Below are 20,199 nucleotides of genomic sequence, written 5' to 3'. Positions count from 1 at the left end.
ATATAAAGAAAAACCAAAGTAGTTTACGCAACAAAGTTGGAGGAATTAACTGTCACTGACAGTGATTGTGGAGCCCTAGACTTGATGCATCTATTGGATCCTCATAAATAAGAAAAAAGACAACCACTCACATTGACTTGGTGCATCTATTGACTTCATATGTCAAAAAATAAAATAATGAATTTTCTTAATCACAAATTCAGATATGGCTTTTTTTAGTACTGTTGTTTTTTTCCAAGTTTAATCACAAATCCACAGATCAGTGGATATATTTAGTATTGTAGTTTAATCACAAATCCACAGATCAGTGGGTATATTTAGTATTGTAGTTTAATCACAAATCAACGGAGTAATTTTTTTTTCATTTTTACTATGTGTCGAAGTCAATTGACTGTATGAAGAGAGCCAAAGTGTACAGTATTTACAGTCCCAAATACACATAACACTGCTTAGTTCTCGCTACTGTGCTCATTAACATTCACTATTTATTGAAAAGTTGATTTAAATTGAACATAATTTATATGTCAAACGTCATAAATTGAAACTAAATAAAGTTGATGACGATAGCACTCATTTTTTTTGGTTTTATGTTAAAAAGTGTTATCAAATTAGCTTATATGTGAAATTAAACTAAATATTTTTTTTTAGCAATCTTAAATATGCATAATGCGAAATCCAAGTGACTCGGTTAATAGTTGCCCTGACTTGAATAAATACTTAACTGCAATCTATTGATTATTTATTTTTTTTTATATAAAAAACAATGTTGTTTTATCCTTGGTCTGCTTTCTCATTAATTATTTAAGATTTGTGATAGATATGATATAGGAAATAAGAAAATGATTGCTATTATCAACAATCTCTTTGTTATAATATGTCTCAAAACATAGAATCTGCAGATAAAATCATGGAAAGGGCCAAAGTACTGTAGTATAAATAGGACCTCTATGGTTGCCCGAATGCACATATGACATAACAAACAACAATACTCTACGTAGTACTTCATAGAATTATCCAAGATGATGATGAAAAAAATGGGGGCTTGGATGTTGCTAGCATTTTTGACTTTGGTTGGCGACTGGTGTGGTCGTTGTTATGGGTGTTTGGAGGAAGAGGGAATTGGTCTCTTAGAGATCAAAGCTTTGATCAACCCAAACAGCATTTACATGGGAGATTGGGTGGAGTACAGTAGTAATTGTTGTGAGTGGTCTCGGATCGAGTGTGATAACACTACAGGGCGAGTGATCCGACTCTCTCTTTGGGGTGCATGGGATCCGAGTTTGGGGGATTGGGTTCTCAACGCATCTTTGTTTCTGCCTTTTAAAGAACTGCAAAGTCTTGATTTGTCCGGTAATGGACTGGTTGGTTGCTCTGAGCATGAGGGTCGGTTCAATGCTTCTGTTCTTGTAATAATAAAATAAATTCATATCATTGTGTGAATCTTATACTGAAATTACGCTGATGAAGTGGCTAGCTGGTGTTTAATGTCAATTATCTTGCTTTGATGTGTTTCTCTTCCAGGCTTCGAAGTCCTATCATCAAAACTGAGGAAACTGGAGGTACTTTACCTAAGTTATAACCGATTTAATGATGATAAAAGCATTTTATCATGTTTCAATGGGCTTTTCACTCTCAAGTCTTTGGATCTGTCATACAATGAGGTGACAGGATCAGGTAGCTTCTATGGTGACGTTTAATTATTTAGCTTTGAAACATTTTCTTTTCTCCTTCTCATATGATTTAGCTTCTATGCGTTTATTTCCTTCCAATATGCTTAATTTTGGAGAAACATCATGCAGGTCTCAAAGTCTTGTCATCAAGGTTGAAAAGGCTGGAGAACCTTGACCTAAGTCAGAATCAATGCAACGATAGCATTTTTTCATCTATAACTGGGTTTTCATCCCTCAAGTCTTTGGATCTGTCATACAATCAGCTGACAGGATCATCTACTGGTATCAATAGTAAGTTGCATTCTCTTAAGAAAATTGAGGACTTTATATCTACTTAGTAATTAATGATAGCATTAATTTCATCATGTTTGACTGAGCTTTCATCTCTAAAGATTTATATCTATATATAAATTGTTTTTCTAATAAGACCGGAAGAGATCAAAATTAGGATGATTAAAAAATACTTTTTGACAATTAGGATGATTAAAGGTATTGTTACAGCTGATATTATGGTCACTGTTAGTGCAGATTAATTAGGGTAGCTGGTAGATGCATGGACACGTGTTAGAAGTTGTTAAGAGTCGGTTAGACTTAGTTAACAATATAATAAATCGTGTAATGCATGTGGGGAAGTATATATATAATGGTAGGAGGATTACGCACGCAAGGAATAACAGAATCGTTCCTCTCTGCTTCATTTTGTTAAGCCGAGCTTAACAGATGATTATATTACAATACACAAAATGGATACTTCCACTCTATCCTTCTGACAATTTTCTTTCAGGTTTTCTAGTGCTCTTCTCAGGGTTGAGGAAATTGGAGGAACTTGATCTAAGTTACAATAAATTGAACGACAGCATTTTATTATCTCTTAGTGGATTTTCAACTCTCAAATATCTATATCTATCAAGCAACATGTTTACAGGATCAACTGGTCTCAATGGTAAAGTTGTAAATCATTCCTACCTCTGATAGCATTCCCTAGTGTGGTTTAATAATTAGATATGTATTAACCCTTAAGTTGTTTGGATGAAGCATTAAAAAGGCTTTATATAATTAATTCTTTAACGTGTGAAATAATTTGAAAATGACATGTAAACACTATTAACTTTTTTTCTATTTTTAAATTTTTTAAAAAATAAATGAAGGTGAATATTTAATTAATAAAATTTTAATATTATATTAAAAATTATTTTAATTTAAAAACTTAAGCTATGTCTTGTATATTAACTCTAACATTATAAATTATTTAATTATTGTAAATAATCATTATTGATTGTTCTCTCTATCACAGGTTTAAGGAATTTAGAAATCTTGAATCTATATTCAACTGACTTCAAGGAAAGCATTTTGCTAGAGTCATTGGGAGCGTTGCCATGCCTTGAAAAAGTGTACCTTGATAGTTCTTCTCTCCCAGCAAGCTTTCTAAGGAACATTGGACCCTTGTCTACTCTTAAAGTCCTATCCTTGGCCGGAGTTGACTTCAATAGCACCCTACCTGCTGAAGGTAATTCTACAAATGAACAATTATGATAGCATTACAGTTGTTCATTAGATATTTGTGTTATATCTATGTTTTATTAAACTAGAAGTTTACTCTTAATGTTACGTATAGAAAAGGATAAAATCTAGAGTTTCTCAATCTCTAAAATTTCTCAGTCTTAAATTTAGGGTAGCTGGCAGATGCATGGACACGTGTTAGAAGTTGTTAAGAGTCGGTTAGAGTTAGTTAATAATAGAATAAATCGTGTAATGCATATGCGGAAGTATATATATAATGGTAGGAGGATTACGCACGCAAGAAATAACAGAATCATTCTCCTCTTAACAACTTAATTAAGGCATACAACCATCCCTCAAGATCTTTTCTCTCAAGGATACTGGTTAATTAGTGTTTAGTTTCTTAAAATCTTAATTAATAATATTGAAAGGAATGACTATTCTATACCACCACTATTTTCATCATATCTTTTCTTGTTTCTTTTTTATAGGGACTTTCTTCAATTCAAGCACTCTTGAAGAATTGTATCTAGATTACACTTCTCTCCCATTAAACTTTCTCCAGAACATCGGAGCATTGCCAGCTCTTAAGGTCTTGTCTGTTGGTGAAAGTAACCTCAATGGCACCCTACCCGCTCAAGGTAAATTAGCAACTCTCCATCTGCTCAAGATTCTTTAAACACTATATATTTTGACTATTTCCATATAAATTGTATAGGTTGGTATTAATTGAAGGCTTACTCCTAACTTTACGCTACATTTTGCAAAGGATAAGATCTAGGGTTTATCAATTTCTAAAATTTCTCTCTCCTAGAAAACTTTGAATTAAAAAAATTATGGATATCAATAATCTAAATAAACAATTTCATATATATATAAACAAACAAACAAAGTTGTGTAAATATAATCTAAAACCGACCTAGCTAGTGAAACAAATTCAACTAAAACTTTAAAACCTCACTAAGCAATTACATAATTGATATATTCCTATTTCCTTAACATAAACATATTGATATATTCTACAGGCTGGTGTGAGCTGAAGAATCTTGAACAACTATCTCTCTCACGAAACAATCTAAAGGGCGTACTTCCTTCGTGTTTGGGAAATCTATCATCTCTACAAGTCTTGGATGTATCCCACAACCAATTGGAGGGAAATATTGCCTTTAGTCACTTTTCCCATCTTACGCAGCTTGAACAGCTCGAAGTTTCAAATAACTACTTTCAAGTTCCGATATCATTTGGTTCATTTATGAACCTCTCCAACCTCAAGTTCATTGCTTGCGATAACAATGAGCTAATAGCTGCACCCAGTTTTCAGCCTTCAGCTCCCAAGTTCCAGCTTCTTTTCTTTAGTGCTTCAAACTGTACTCCAAAACCACTCGAGGCTGGATTTCCAAACTTCCTGCATAGCCAACATGATTTGATGTTTGTTGATCTATCCCACAACAAACTCATTGGAGAACCTTTCCCATCTTGGTTGTTTGAGAATAATAGAAAGTTAATTCGACTATATTTGAGAGACACCTCATTTATAGGTCCTTTGCAGCTGCCACAACATCCAACACCCAACCTTCACACAGTAGATATTTCTGGCAACAACATACATGGTCAAGTTCCAAGAAACATATGTTCGATTTTTCCACGTTTGAAGAACTTCATGATGGCCAACAACAGCCTCACTGGTTGTATTCCTCTTTGTTTTGGGAATATGAGCTCTCTCGAATACTTGGATCTTTCCAACAATCACATGTCTTGTGAACTGCTTGAGCATAATTTGCCAACAGTAGGCTCCTCATTGCGGTTTTTGAAGCTGTCCAACAACAGCTTCAATGGGCGATTACCACCATCTGTGTTCAACATGACTTACCTACTTTACCTCCTTCTAGATGGAAACAAATTTGTAGGAGAAGTACCAGGTACTTTTTCTCTTGAATCATCACTTTTGTGGTTGGATATCAGTAACAATCTTTTGTCAGGCATGCTTCCAAGGGGACTATTCTTGCAGGGAATTGATTTGTCCAGAAATCATTTTGAAGGTACCATTCCAATAGAATATTTCAATTCTTCTAGGCTTGAATTTTTAGATCTTTCTGAAAACAATCTGTCTGGGTCATTACCGTTGGGCTTCCGTGCACCATATTTACTCTATGTCCACCTATACGGAAATAGATTGAGCGGTCCACTGCCATATGATTTTTATAATCTCTCTTCGTTGGTGACGTTAGATCTCGGCGATAACAACTTAACTGGGCCCATTCCAAATTGGATTGATAGCCTTTCAGAATTGAGCATTTTTGTTCTCAAATCTAATCAATTCAATGGGAAACTTCCTCATCAGTTATGCTTGTTAAGGAAATTAAGCATATTGGATCTTTCAGAAAATAATTTTTCTGGTCTGTTACCCTCATGTTTGAGCAATTTAAATTTTACGGCATCAGACGAAAAAACTTCGGTTGAACATGGTACGATGTCAGAAGATTATGGAATCCTGGAAGAATTATTTGCATCTATAGATTTTAATCTTTATGACCAAACTGTGTTGCCAGAGATCAATACAAAAATAGTTGTGGAGCTTACAGAAAAGAAAAATTTCTACACTTACGAAGGCGGTATCCTTCGTTACATGTTTGTTGTGGATCTTTCTTGTAACAGATTCACTGGAGAAATCCCGACAGAATGGGGAAACTTAAGTGGGATATATTCTCTAAATCTGTCACATAATAATCTCACTGGATTGATCCCTTCATCCTTCTTCAATCTGAAGCAGATAGAGAGCTTGGATCTTTCTCACAACAATTTGAATGGAAGAATTCCTGCACAACTCGTTGAACTGACCTTTCTAGCTATTTTCAACGTGTCGTACAATAATTTGTCAGGAAGAACACCGGAGATGAAAAATCAATTTGGTACCTTTGATGAAAGCAGTTATAAAGGGAATCCTCTTCTTTGTGGACCTCCATTGCAAAATAGTTGCGACAAAACAGAATCACCATCAGCAAGAGTGCCTAACGATTTCAATGGAGATGGTGGCTTCATAGACATGTACAGTTTCTATGTCAGCTTTGGTGTGTGTTACATAATTGCGGTGTTGACAATTGCAGCAGTACTGTGCATAAATTCGCATTGGCGACGCAGGTGGTTTTACTTCATTGAAGAATGCATTGACACTTGCTACTGCTTTTTGGCTATAAACTTTCGCAAGTTGTCCAGATTCAGAAGGTGATTGGGTCTTATCATGAGCATGCGGGCTGCTTTCTGAAATTGTTGCAATCCTCCATGGGGAAGCAGTCGCATTCCAAATCAAGGGTTGCTCACAACATGTTTAGCAATTTGCCTGTGAGAAGTGTTCTGTCGAAGTGTCTGGTTCTTGTTGCTTAGCCTTTCTGTTTTGACACGACTTGTGTTTGTCCTTGTGCTTGTATCCATATTTGTTTGTTTCTTTGTTATGTCTTAATTATGTGGCGTTTTGGTCTTAGATTTGGAGAATGAGCAACCAACCAGTATTTCTTGGCTTCTTGTGATTACTATATCCCTAATAATATGGAATTTATTCACTAGAAATAGTTTACAATATCGTATTTTCTCAATTAAAAAAATAATAATAGAACTAAAAGATCATAACAGCAAGGTGATATGTGGTTCTATAATAATTTTGTTTGCTGAAAAAACACAAGTCTAAACTTAAAACAAGGCAATGGCATAATCTGTCTTCCTTGCAATAATGTGCTTGATTGCTCGTATTTAGACCTCCTCTCCTGTCCTGTTTGCCTCATCCATGTAAAAAGCAAATAAACAAACATAAAGTTCGATACTTTTAATTGAATTGAATTGCCAATAAGTTCTTTGTCCATTTGAACAGAGGATTTAACTTTCATGTATACCCTTTTTAAGAATATAGTTAGCTTAATTTGTCATAATGAAAATGATCTTAACTTGAAGCTTCGGTAGCTAAACTCTAAGCAGTTCCGGCTTCCTTAATTTCTCTCTCTAGAGGTATCTTTTTCTAGTAGAACTCCAACCTTCTGACCTCCAAGATGGACTCAATTTGAAAGAATTTGTGTTAGCCCTACACATATTTTGTATGTTAGCTATCTTACAGTATGTTAGCTTTGTATAGTTGCAGTGGAGATTATAGTATCTTACAGTATGTTAGCTTTGATGAGTTGCAGTTGACAGGATTTACTGGTATCAATAGTAAGTTACATTCTTTTATACGGTTTCTTTATCAAGAAAATTGAGGACTTTATATCTATTTAACGATCAATATAATGATAGCACTTCATCATGTTTGACTGAGCTTTCATCCCTGAAGATTTATATCTATGGAGCTTTCAACTTATCCATAAATTGTTTTTTTTTTTTTTTTTTATATAGTTTAACGTGGGTGTCCGGGTCAACTTGCGCGTACCTCGACTAAAGTGATTAAAGTGAACTGGACCAAAATTAGAATGATTAAAAATTACGAGTGACGATGTATAGAACGGATACTTGCAATCTATCTTCATCCTTAATCTATGCACTGTATATTTTTTTGATGTAAAATTTGAGAATTATATATATATATATATGTTGTAGGTTTTCAACTCCAACCGATGAGGCTGGGAAAGTTAGAGAACCTTAACCTGAGTGCCAATCAATTGAACAGTAGCATCTTATCAATTCTGAGTGTGCTTTCATTGGATCTATCATTAAATAAGTTGACAGGATCAGGTATAATACACAGTTTCTATCTAATTGCTTCACTTGACATTCTCTTAATTATATTGTTTCTTTATCAAGAAAAATGAGGACTTTATATCTATGTAATGATAAATTTAATGATAGCATTTTATCTTGTTAGACTTAAAGACTTCATATCCATAAATTGTTTTTTGTTCAATAAGATCAAAATTAGAATGATTAAAAATTGTTTGTTAATCTTTGAAGGTTACACAACCTATTTTATAATTAACTATGCGTTCATGTATCATTCTTTTTATGTATAATTTGAGAACCATATATCAATTGAACAACAGCATTTGATCAATTCAAATTATCTTGCTTTGATGTGTTTCTCTTCCAGGCTTCGAAGTCCTATCATCAAAACTGAGGAAACTGGAGGTACTTGACCTAACTTCTAACCGATTTAATAATGATAAAAAAATTTTATCATGTTTCAATGGGTTTTCCTCTCTCAAGTCTTTGGATCTATCAGACAATGGGGTGACAGGAAACAATAGTAAGTTACATTCTCTTGAGAAAATTGAGGACTTTATATCCATTTAGTAATCAACGATAGCATTTCATCATGTTTGACAGCGCTTTCATCTCTAAAGATTAATAAAAATTAGGATGATTAAAAATTACTTCTTGACAATTATTGTAAGAAACCGTGTAAGAATATAATGGTAGGAGGATTACGTAAGAGTCAGAGTCTCTCAATTCTCTGTTTTCCTTCTTCTCCTCCCCTGCTTCTCACCCTTCTGCTTCATTTTGTTAAGCCAAGCTTAACATATGATTATATTACAATACACAAAATGGATACTTCCAATCTATCCTTCTTGACAAAAACGCAATCTTAAGGAATAAAAGCCATCCCTCAAGACCCTTTCTCTCAAGGATACTACTTTAAGTCAACGTAAATTAGTGTTTAGTTTCTTAAAATCTTAATTAATAATATTGAAAGGAATGGCTACTCTAGACCACCACTATTTTCATCGTACCTTTTCTTCTTTCTCTTTCACAAGGACTTTCTTTAATTCGAGCACTCTTGAAAAATTCCATCTAGATCTTACTTCTCTCCCATTAAACTTTCTTCAGAACATCAGAACATTGCCTACTCTTAAAGTATTGTCTGTTGGCCAATGTGTCAAGGTAAATTAACAACTCTCCATCCACTCAAGATTCTTTCAACATTATATATTTTGACTATTTCGAGATAAATCATACAAGTTGGTGTGAATTGAAGAATTTTAAGCAGTTAGATCTCTCCGGAAATAATTTTGGAGGGTCACTCCCAAATTGTTTGGGAAACTTGTCATCTCTACAACTATTAGATGTATATAACATCTAAAATCATAACTTAAAAGAATTGTCATAAATTGATGTGAACATAAATATTAAATATATATATATATATATATATTTTTAATTTATCTATTATGCCGGTAATTTTTTTAGTTGTCATGTACTTTATTTTTAATCTTAGTAAATTCATCACCATCATTTTTCATATGAAATTCATAGCAAAATACTTATTAATTCATCAAAACTCAATTCAATTCATATCCATTAGCATATATAATTACTCATACACATATTAATTCAACAAACCCATACATTATTATAAACCCCAACATTTTCAATAACTAATTATAAAAAAATAAAACTAAAATTAGATAATGAAACACATAGAAAAGATGAAGAAAACTTCCCTAAAGCATAAATCATAAGAAGTTACTTGTTTATCTAATTAATAGATTTGGATTCGAAGAAAAATTTTGTAGAAAAGAAATAGGCAAAATTTTGTAGAAAAGAAATAGGCAGGGGCAATAGTGGAAAAAAGAAGAAGAAAAGAGCTTAGATCAATTAATAGCTAACAAAGACAATTAACCATGTAAAACTATTATATTAATATTTTAATATAAAAAATACTTTGAAAAAAAAAAGATTAAGGAGACAATTGCCCCCGGTTGCCCCATTGTGCCTCTACTACTGAAGACATGTAACTATTCTTTATATTTTATTTTGGATTTCTCATAATGTGGGTTTAATATATTATAGAGCATAATATTTTTTATTTAAAAAATATATTAATTTTAATATTTTTTCTAGTAAAATAAATAAATTACCATATTTCTAAATATTCACGTAACTTATCTCTAAGTGCCCGAGGGGGATAAGAATAGGCATAAACAAAACGACACAAGAATGACTTGTTAATATAATATTTCCTTCCTTGGTTTTCAAGCTATGCAAATTAATGTCACTTTCTTGGGCTGAAAGATTGACCAAACCAAGCTATGGACACATCGTATAGGAAATAATATAGAACCAATAGGTAGAGGAGCATGTCAAGATATTCTTCGCCAAGCATACTTTTCATCTTCAAAATAATCAGATATGATAAATTCCAACCTCAACTCAGATAAAAAGCCCGCTCCATAATCCTTCATTACACTGAAACAATCACCTTATTCACGAGTAAATAATGCATTCAACAAAAAGCATACTAGAATGTTTGATATAGGTATTTTTTAAAAAATCATTATATATTTGTAGTAATTTGAATAAAACTAAATTATACATGTATTTTTTTACAACTCATGTATAATAAATTAAAATAAATATTAAATTTTATTATATTAATTATGGCCTCCCCTGACAAATAATCCTAGCTCCGCCCCTGGTAACAAGTAAATTAACGATCAAACAGCAGGAAAATATAGAAAAAAGAAGGTTCTAACCAAGGATATCAGAAATGCCTGCAATAAGCTAGGTGGTTCTCTACTGACATGGTGATTATTCAGTACATATTCCCGAAACTGTTCCACCATGACTTTGACATTTTCCTGAAGGGATAGTGAAACATGTCAACATAACGACATCATAAAAGAAATACTGCTGCATAATCTTGAGATCAATTATGAAAATAATGATGTTTCCTGATACATGACCCAGCAACTTCCAGCAAATTCACAAGTCCAGAGTAAACATGTTAATAAAGTAAAAGAACCCATCAAAGCAGTAAGCATATCATTTCCCTCACTTTTAATAGAGTGAAGATAGAATTTGGCTAATTGAGTCCTGGCAATGTAAGCCAACTAAGACCAGAGAGAGTTTTCTTCTATTTTTTAAGTTTTCCCTTTTCCTTCTATATTGTTACTCAGTGACCCATGAGATTTGCCTCTCACAACCCAGAGAAACACTAGAGGAGATGGAAAAAATAGCAGATCATCAACAGTAGGGATCATTGCAACGTTGATGGCTTGAATGCACAAAAAGTAGGGTATTTACCAGATCTTTTCTTCTTTATTTCTATGCTTAAAATCAATTCTGAAACCAATTCAAAGTACTAAGAGTAGCAGTAGATAGGCAGACCCAATACACCACATCAAAGAACCTACTGCAGCATTCATGAACAAGTGCTAGAGAAATTAACTTCTTCCGAGGGATGAGATGCATACTGGGAGTTGCAAATTTTCACAAAGTTTTGCTATCTCAGGCTTCAAAAAAAGATGGAGACTCTTCTCAGAATCATCATGCAAGTTCCTTCCTCCATCATACCCAACCATGTCGGCTTTCAGTACTTGTGATAATTTAATAGTCAAATGTGAGAAGTTGGAAACGTGATTCGCATCAGTTGTGTTAAGAAGGCCACTTGAACTTGGCATGACTTGAGACATCTTATGCACTGGAGCTCCAGAAGTTCCTGCAGAAAAAGAGACATTTTATGAAGATTAATTAAAAAAATCAAGGAACTCCCACAATGTTTGCCACCTAATACTCTGAGAAGAGTACCATCTGTGCAAACAGGATAAGGAACAAAACCAGAACAATTAATCAACAGTGAAACTAGCCAGTTACCTATTAAAGCAGCTTTCAGAGAAAGCGAATCAGTGTTATTGTTGGACACTTTATTGCGCTTCTTTAACCTTTTCCTTTCGGAACATGAATCCACAGAATCAGTTCTGCCGCACTTATATGGAGCTGCATCGCCATCTTCATTTGAAACCATTTCCGTAGCATCAAAATTCAAGTCGTCAATACTTCTTTTTTGTTTAGAAGACATCACTTTGCAACCACTCCTCACCTCAGTATCAACCCCAGGTGTCCTATTTACTATCAGATCTTGGCTACCTTCCAGTTTAGCTTTCTTTTGTTTCTGTTTGAACAGTTCCCTGTAAGCACGAGCATCCATTCTCTTAATTCCAACCAGGACAGTTTTGATAACAGGTTTGTCACTGTTTCCAACTTCTTCAGTTTCAAGTTGTTTCACAATCTTCTTTTTCTTGTGCTTTTCCTTCATATTTAAAGAGCCCGAGCTTTTACCACACTTCCTGGCCGTTTCTCCTAGCTTCTTTGCTCTGCTCCTCATTTCCTCTGCATTCTCCTTAAGCTGAGAGGCAGTGAAGTTCGCCATGCTTCCTAAGCAAATATAAACAACTGAAATTGGTTTCTTTGAGTCGAGTCACTTCAACTGAATTTGCCATGTTGAGCAATTGAGGCTTCTTTTCCTCTTCCTGCTTCATCTTCATTGTCTCTATTGCATAGCGAAACCAGGCCCACGTTAATTCACACCCTCTTTAATTGACCCAACAAGACAATGTCCTAACCATTCAGGTTCCTCTTCTACAGATTCATGGATCACTTTATGCAAAGCAGAGGAATGATTTTCTGGAAAAAGAGTGTCTTGGGAACTTACAGTAGATTTCGTTGGAACTCTTCTCTCAGGACGTAGCATAGCTTCTTGAATCTCTGTTTCTAATCGGAACAAGGGAGCAACGAGAAGCTATGAGTGATCGCAGAATTGTTTTAAAAATTTAATGACCAAAAGGAAGAAAATCATAAAAATCTGCCTTGTGTTTTAAAAAACACCTCCCTCTGTTTTCCTCAACATGTCAGGTCATATTTTTGGTTGCAAATCTTGTATCCCTAGCGATCCCTCCTCTTTTATAATTCCTGTGTGCTATTGTTTTAGATCTGCGGTATAAACTGACCCCAACAGAGGATACACTCTATACCCAATCTATGTAGTATGATGAAAATACATGATATTTCTTCTTACATACCAAAAAAATATTTATTTTCAGTACACTACTCACCTACTATTTCTTTAGTTTTCTTCTTGGGCATAATCACCAAGCCTGTATTCATGTACAATCTAGAACAAAATGGAATTACATAGCAGGACTTTGGTTTCTTAGATCAATTTTCTTCAGAGTTCACAGCTATGACAATAAGCTACCAAAGACAAACATGTTCTTGAAAAATTTGGTAAACAAACTTAAATTATCTGCAACATTTACAGACTCTGATGACTGATCGCTGAGACTTCATTTTTTTTTTCCTGTTTGTTGAGCAAGTCCAAGCAAGCACTAGGATAACTTGTGAAAAATATTAATCTACAATTTACACTTACTGATAACATGCATGTAGATATCTTATTGGTTGGGTTTTACAATTTACACTTTCTAATTTATAAAACCAGGAGTAAATCACATATATCAGAGGTTTAGGTAGCTTCCTGCCCATGTGAAAACACAAGAACGACAGGTTCAATTTGACCACATGTTATCCTATTGAAATATGACATGTGTTGTTGGACACATGCCAAGCACATTATCACATGAACAATGAATCAGCAGAAGGAATTTTTAGTTAGATATTAGTCTTAAGATTTAAAATTTTTAAAAAAAAATCATCATTTTTTAAATACCATATCAGCCCCCTAACTTATAAAAATGACAAATGATACCACTGGCTATCCCATGCTATAGCTGGCTATATTTGAGGCCTTAATTTGCCTAGGGCCATATGGTCCACATGATAATTTTCTTAAACGAAAAAAATGTTATCTTTCATGCCCAATGAATCAGTAGAAGGAATTGTTAATTAAGCGTGGAACCCTGTAGCAAACATCTGAGATAGAAACTGCATCAAGGGTTTTTGTTTTTCCGTTCTTCAAATTTTTGGCGAGAGAAAAGAGATCAGGATTGGTGATTCTGGAGCAAGAAGCCACTGCCATGATCGCAGTGCAGGTGGTGCTCGAGAAACTGGCTTCCTTTGTAGCAGAAGAAACACGGATAATTGTAAGCAACGGATTTTCCGTTTCTGCAAAATCAGCAACGAATTAATCTATTGCTAAAAAATCAGCAACGACAAATTTGCATTCGATTTTTGCCGTTGCTGATTCAATTGCTAAATAATTTTAACAATGGATTTTAGTTTTTTTTTTTGAGAAGTATATGGTTTCATTAAACGCCATAGCCTGGCTAGACAAAAAATTACAAAGCCTGCCGCATATCAATTTTGCAGGAAATGCCAATCAAAGCAAAGTCCAAACAAAGAGGACAAAACATTAGAAATAGACTAAGAAAGCAACAATATAATCAACACAAGAAAACCATTACTGCAAAACCAAGAGAAGCGCCCAAGAGTCTCCAATTTAATTTTCACGAGAATGTAAACCTCTGAAGAGATGCACATATAGTCTGATAGACATAATCTGAGAGATGAATCATAACCAAGCAATGAAATCACTGGATCTGTGCACTCCTTGCTTAGCCATACAATCTGCCAGACTATTGCTCTCACGGTACACATGAGAAAAAGTAATTGAACCAAACAGACTAGTCAATTTCTGAACTGTGGAGAAGAGGTCTCTATGCATCCATGGCCTGTTGTGAGGATTATGCATCCAGCTGATTACATTGGCAGAATCAGATTCAATAATTATATGCTTATGATGAAGGAAACACTTTGAGGCTGAAAGCTCAATAGCTTTGACAACAGCTCTCAGCTCAGCTATGTTCGAGTCTAGAATCCCTACTTGAAGAGAAAAAATACCAAGGAGATGACCTTGGTGATTGCGCAGGGCACCACCTATACCTGAGAGACCAGGCTTTCCAAGAGAGGAGCCATCCACGTTCCACTTGAATCTACCAATGGGAGGAGGAGACCATATAACACCAGTTCTATAAATCTGAACATTGGACCAGCGGATCAGACCTGCTGACGATCTTAACATATCTAGAGGGGAGTAAGGAAAGTCAGGATGAAGTGCTTTCAACCATAAGCACAGCCGAGCGATGATAAGGAAGAAGACTGAATCATAGTTCGGCGACTTTTGTCGAAATATCAGGTCATTTCGAAGAAGCCAAAGGGACCATACCACTGAGAAAAACAACATCAGCCATGCTTTTTTCTGAAATTTACCCTGAACCATGACAGTCCACTGAGAGAATAAGCATGACAAATTCTTAGGGCAGCACCATGATAATCCCCACCACTTGATGATTTTAGACCAGATGATCCAATGATTATGGCAATGTAGAAGTAAGTGATCAACCGACTCTTCCTCAACTTGACAAATAGGGCAGTTGGAGTGTGAGCTATCCAAAACACCTCTTCTAACCAGCACACCTCGGGTGTTGAGTCTGTTAATAATAGCCATCCAACAGAAGATCTCCACTTTAGGAGGGACTACACCTTTCCAGATTCCAGCAAAAGAGAAGCCATTGGTAGAATAGTGAGTTGGGCTTAGCAGCCCACATAGAGATTTAACTGAAAATCTTCCTGATTTGTTGTCCTTCCATATTAGTCTATCCTCTGATTCGCTGTCTAAATGCACCTTTGAGAGAACGATATATAATTGTTCTAACAAACCAATGTTTCGACCCCTCAAAGGCCTTGACCAGGAAAAGAGCCATATCCATTCAAAACCATCCCACATTCCCATCTTGTCAATGCTGGCATCTTTATCATTGGATAAACGGTAAAGAGTAGGGAAACGATTTGCAAGACAGTGATTGGCAACCCAAATATCATGCCAAAACGTTGTTCTCTTGCCATTACCAATAAGAACCATAGATTGATGGGACACAATCTCTTGCAATCTGTTATCTTTAATACAATGGTTAATCATACGCGTCCATGTGCTGCCAGTTCCTGAAAGAGGGGTTTGTGGCAGGAAACTGGAGCTGTTTGTGTTGTGTATGAATTTGATCACTTCCTTCCATAAGCTTGATTCCTCCGAACCCAACCTCCATTGCCATTTATACAGCAATGCTGTATTTTTATCCCTTAAAGACCCAATCCCAAGACCCCTATCCTTTTCGGGAGAGAAACTGTTGACCAGCTGACATTGCATAATTTCCTGCTTTCCTCTTTTCCAGACCATAGAAAAGATCTGAACTTTCTCTCAATTGTTGTTGCAACTGTTGCTGGCATGGGAAATAAAGATAGATAGTAGATGGGCAAGTTACTTAGAACAGATTTAAGTAGACACAATCTACCTCCAATAGATAGAAATCTGCCTTTCCATGCAGCCAACCTGCTGCTGATTTTGCTGATAATAGGCTTCCACATTGAAACTCTGTTCATATTTGCACCGATGGGAAGACCAAGATATGTGATTGGGAGTAGTTCCTGCTTGCACCTAAGAATCTGCGCTGAGTGGCGGCATACATGATCTTCAATACCCACGCCAATAATACTGCTTTTGTAGAAGTTAACTTTCAGCCCTGATATAAGTTCAAAGCATAAAAGGATATGCTTTATGTTCTGTAAACTGGATAGGGAAGCTGAACTGAATATAAGGGTATCATCCGCAAACTGCAAGTGAGATAATGCAGGACCAGAACTGCTGAAATTCAGACCTTCAATCAATTCCATATCACAACCACGCTGCAGCATACAACTCAACCCCTGGACGGCAAGATTAAAGAGAAAAGGAGAGAGCGGATCTCCTTGGCGTAATCCTTTTTCCAAGCTGAATTCCTCTGTAGGAGAGCCATTAACAAGAACAGACATCTTTGCTGTAGAAATACATTGCATAATCCACCCTCTCCATCTGGATCCAAAGCCCATATTAGCCATAACTTCGTTAATGTATTCCCATATGACAGAATCAAATGCTTTATGAAAGTCAAGTTTGAAAAGATAAGCTTTACCATGGTTTTCCTTGATGTAAGCAATAGCCTCATTTGCAATCAATACACTGTCAAGTATTTGCCTACCTTTGATGAAAGCAGTTTGATTGTCTGTAATAACTTCTGGCATAACATGTTTCAATCTGATTGCCAGCAACTTTGATATAATCTTATATAAGCTTCCCACCAAACTGATAGGTCTAAAGTCCGCCAACTTTGCAGCACAATTTATCTTAGGAATGAGTGTAACAAAGGAGTTGTTGATGCCTGAAGGGAGAAGGTTAGATTGATAAAAGTCTTCAACCATACGGGTGATGTCCCCGCCTATAGTACTCCAAGCTTTCTTAATAAAGGTAAAATTAATACCATCAGGACCTGGTGCCTTATTTCCTTCACAATCCCAAACCGCAGCTTTGATTTCCTCTGTAGAGAACGGGCATTCCAGAGCAACCGAGGATGAGGGCTTCAACTTTTGAAATTCCAGATGATAACATGAAGGTCGTGGTCTGTCATGATGGGAGTATAAATTACGGAAGAAGTTGAAGACAGCTATCTTCATCTCGGCAGGCTTAGACAACATATTTCCATCAACTTCCAGTGATGAAATCAGGTTTCGTTTCTGTCTTATTGTTGCAGCTAAATGAAAAAAACGTGTGTTCTTGTCCCCAAGCTTGCACCACTGCACCCTTGACTTCTGATGCCAGATAGACTCTTGCATTATATACAGAGTTCGAAGTTTGGAGACAATGACATTGCTTCTAATTAATTCATCAGCTGACAGGTCTCTGCATTCTTTGAGATTGTCAAGGGAGTCAGCTTCTGACTCCAGCTCCTTGATTTGGTTAGACATGTTGCCCACAACTTCTTTGTTCCAGTGCTTACATCTCTCCTTTAACATCTTGAAAGCTGAGACCATGTTCCCTCTACCAGTTGATGAGACTGAAATTGAGTTCCAGAAACTTTGTATCATCTTCCTGAAGTCAGCCATCAGCCACCAACAGTTCATAAACCGGAATGGTTTTGGTCCCCAATTCTTGTAGTCTAATAACAGCTGCAGGGGTCTATGGTCAGAAGAGAACCTTGGGAGACCGAATAAAGTAGAGGCTGGAAGAAGCTGCAGCCAATCACCCGATACGAAAATTCTGTCAATTCGACTTGCTGCGTTACCTCTAGACCAAGTAAATCTTTTTCCATTAAGGGGAGATCAAGAAGTTCGCAACTATCAATACACTGCTTGAATCTTGACATAGCAGCAGATACTTTTGAACCACCTTTACGATCCGAGGATGACAAAGTTTCATTGAAGTCACCAGCAAGACACCATGGAGTGCTAACACTATCTTTGAAAGTAATCAAGTAGTCCCATAATTCTTTCTTCAGGGTACCATCAATCGGAGCATAAATAAAGGATACCAAGCAATCCAAATTATAACGAGTAAAAGTGCCTTCTACATGTAAAATACGCCCATTCAGAGCAATTGAGCATCTAGATACACAAAAAAGAAGCTGGATTCCATATACATAAAATCCCCCCAGAAAGGCCTATAGAGGGGATTGCATACCAGTCTCTAGCACGCCGACCCCAGATAGAGCTAATAATACTGTCATGAATATTTTCTAATTTTGTTTCTAAAATACCCAGAACATCAATTGACAATTTCCTACCCAAATTCCTCACACATCTTTTTTTTACTCTGCTCCCTAAACCACAAACATTCCAAACAACAATACTACCCATAAAATGGATGTAAAGAACCATACCATCAGACTGGATAAAATTGACTTACTCATTTTTCCTTCGTAGCCACTCCTCCTGCTCATTATCTATGAGTCCCTGTATTGTTTGTGTGTCATCAGGTGATTATCATCATGCACCTGAAGGATAGCTTTTCCAACTTCCCAGCAAGCATTAGCTTCCTCCCAAGAGCCGGATCGTAAAGAGTCAGCAACTTGGTTACCATGAGCTGCAGGGATTGATAGTGTGAGCTATTGGCCTCATCATCACCCACATGTTCCTTCCCACAACAGATAATTGCGTTTTCTGTTCTTAATGCCATTGTCCGACACTGAATACTCTATGATTACTGTCTCAGGTTGCTTTTGTCTGTGGTGTGCTAGTTTGTGTGATTTCCTTCTCGAAAGAGAACTTGTTTTGCGTTTAATCCTCTTGGCTCTGTGTTTCTGCGATTTCTTATTCTTTGATTCAAGAATGCAAAGATCAGATGGGTCAACAATTGGTTGTATGAAGTTTGTAAAAGATGGCCCAGTGTCTGTTGAAGTAGCTGTTGTTGTTGGGCCTATAAAGTGTTGTTTCTGTCTTTGCTTTCGGCCCGTTTTCTCATGCTCAGAGAAGCCTCCCACCTGATCCAATTCTTGTACTTCAGAGAGACAGACAACAGGCTGCCCAACGACGATCCTATAATCAGCTGCAGCCACGTCATATCGAACCAGGGCTAAACAGTTGTCAACTTCGTACACACTCTCCTTGGCTAAGGCTGCTTGTTTGCATGGCTCCGTGAGTTCTGGATATAAATACATAGGTGGCATGACCTGTTCAGTGAGTGCTTTGTCAAATGAATTGTTGATGCCCAACGCAGCAATGTGATCAAATTCAAATTCTGCACTTTGTCCTGTAGTTCTGTGGGACAATGTTGCTCTCATCGAAGCATCACCGTGCTCGTCCTCATCATCATCAGAGAGCCCCGATGCTGTGTAATGTGAGACATCCATGGAATGCTTGATTGTTGTAAAAGATGGGATATGTGTGCCTTTGATTTCTATCAAGGACACCTCCACCTGGATGCCATCAAGGTTCAGCAACACTTGGTCCTGTAGAGGTTCCAGCTTACTGGTTCTGATAAAAACTCTTATACCCGATATGGATCCTTGGCTAACACAAGACGTGTCATAACCAACAATATTTCCCCAACTTTGTAGAAGAGCATCAATACAATTCCTATTCCAACCTTCCATCGGTAGCCCAAATATGGATATCCAAGCGAACCTGTCATAGGCGCATATCCTTGCTTCCCACTGCCTAAGGTTACTGAGAAGAGAGTACAGAAAAGAGCTTGCATTATTTTGTTCCTTACGCGCAGTTAACTGATCCTCAAAAGTCACAATCACCTGGCTAGCTCCTAGGAATCTGAAGCTCACAGCATTCTCCACTGATTTTAATACCATTTCCTCCATTGATGCTACATCAGCATTTGGCAGGATTGTCCCCACCAAGCTCCTACTAAGCCATTCCTTATCCTCAGCTGTAGAGTTGTAGATTATTTTTCTCCTCTCATCACTGACCACTGCAGGTTTTGTGGACGTTAATACCTCAATAAAAGATCTGTTATCTCTAAACAAAAGCTTAGGTGGATATAGTGGAGCAGGTTTGGGAAGGG

The 20,199-nt window shown here is 36.3% G+C and overlaps 2 protein-coding genes across 3 annotated transcripts in view; one reads left to right on the top strand and one right to left on the bottom strand.

Annotated features, from left to right (window-relative positions):
• Window positions 1-12,309, bottom strand: part of LOC118034975 (uncharacterized) — a 56,460-nt gene extending 44,151 nt beyond the window's left edge. The window contains exons 1-3 of the mRNA XM_073409455.1: window positions 11,739-12,309; window positions 11,339-11,583; window positions 10,619-10,723 (exon numbers count right to left, since the gene is read on the bottom strand). Coding sequence (XP_073265556.1) covers window positions 10,619-10,723; window positions 11,339-11,583; window positions 11,739-12,294 — 906 coding nt within the window. The 5' untranslated portion in view covers window positions 12,295-12,309. The remainder of the gene's footprint in view (window positions 1-10,618; window positions 10,724-11,338; window positions 11,584-11,738) is intronic.
• LOC118035016 (cuscuta receptor 1) lies at window positions 774-6,612 on the top strand. 2 transcript variants are annotated; one of them, XM_073409457.1, is made up of 7 exons: window positions 774-1,383; window positions 1,522-1,674; window positions 1,800-1,961; window positions 2,455-2,613; window positions 2,965-3,177; window positions 3,662-3,811; window positions 4,196-6,612. In XM_073409457.1, the coding sequence occupies exons 1-7, from the start codon at window positions 1,020-1,022 to the stop codon at window positions 6,394-6,396; spliced, it is 3,402 nt and encodes a 1,133-aa protein (XP_073265558.1). In that variant the 5' UTR covers window positions 774-1,019; the 3' UTR covers window positions 6,397-6,612. The 2 variants fall into 2 exon arrangements, with proteins under 2 accessions (XP_073265558.1, XP_034896389.2); XM_035040498.2 differs by lacking the exon at window positions 3,662-3,811 and having other exon boundaries at window positions 776-1,383.
• Window positions 12,310-20,199: the final 7,890 nt, after the last annotated feature.

This window comes from Populus alba, chromosome 5 (assembly GCF_005239225.2).
Source record: "Populus alba chromosome 5, ASM523922v2, whole genome shotgun sequence".
NCBI classification, from domain to species: domain Eukaryota; kingdom Viridiplantae; phylum Streptophyta; class Magnoliopsida; order Malpighiales; family Salicaceae; genus Populus; species Populus alba.
Note: the sequence above shows the minus strand (reverse complement) of the source record. Positions and strands in the feature narration are given on the sequence as shown.

What these genes read in the sequence shown, in the direction of transcription:
- LOC118035016 (XM_073409457.1), top strand. Translation starts at nt 1,020, where the DNA reads ATGATGATGAAAAAAATGGGGGCTTGGATGTTGCTAGCATTTTTGACT. An exon ending in TGGTTGCTCTGAGCATGAGG is followed by an intron (nt 1,384 to 1,521) that starts GTCGGTTCAATG and finishes TTTCTCTTCCAG; the next exon opens with GCTTCGAAGTCCTATCATCA. An exon ending in TGGCACCCTACCCGCTCAAG is followed by an intron (nt 3,812 to 4,195) that starts GTAAATTAGCAA and finishes TATATTCTACAG; the next exon opens with GCTGGTGTGAGCTGAAGAAT.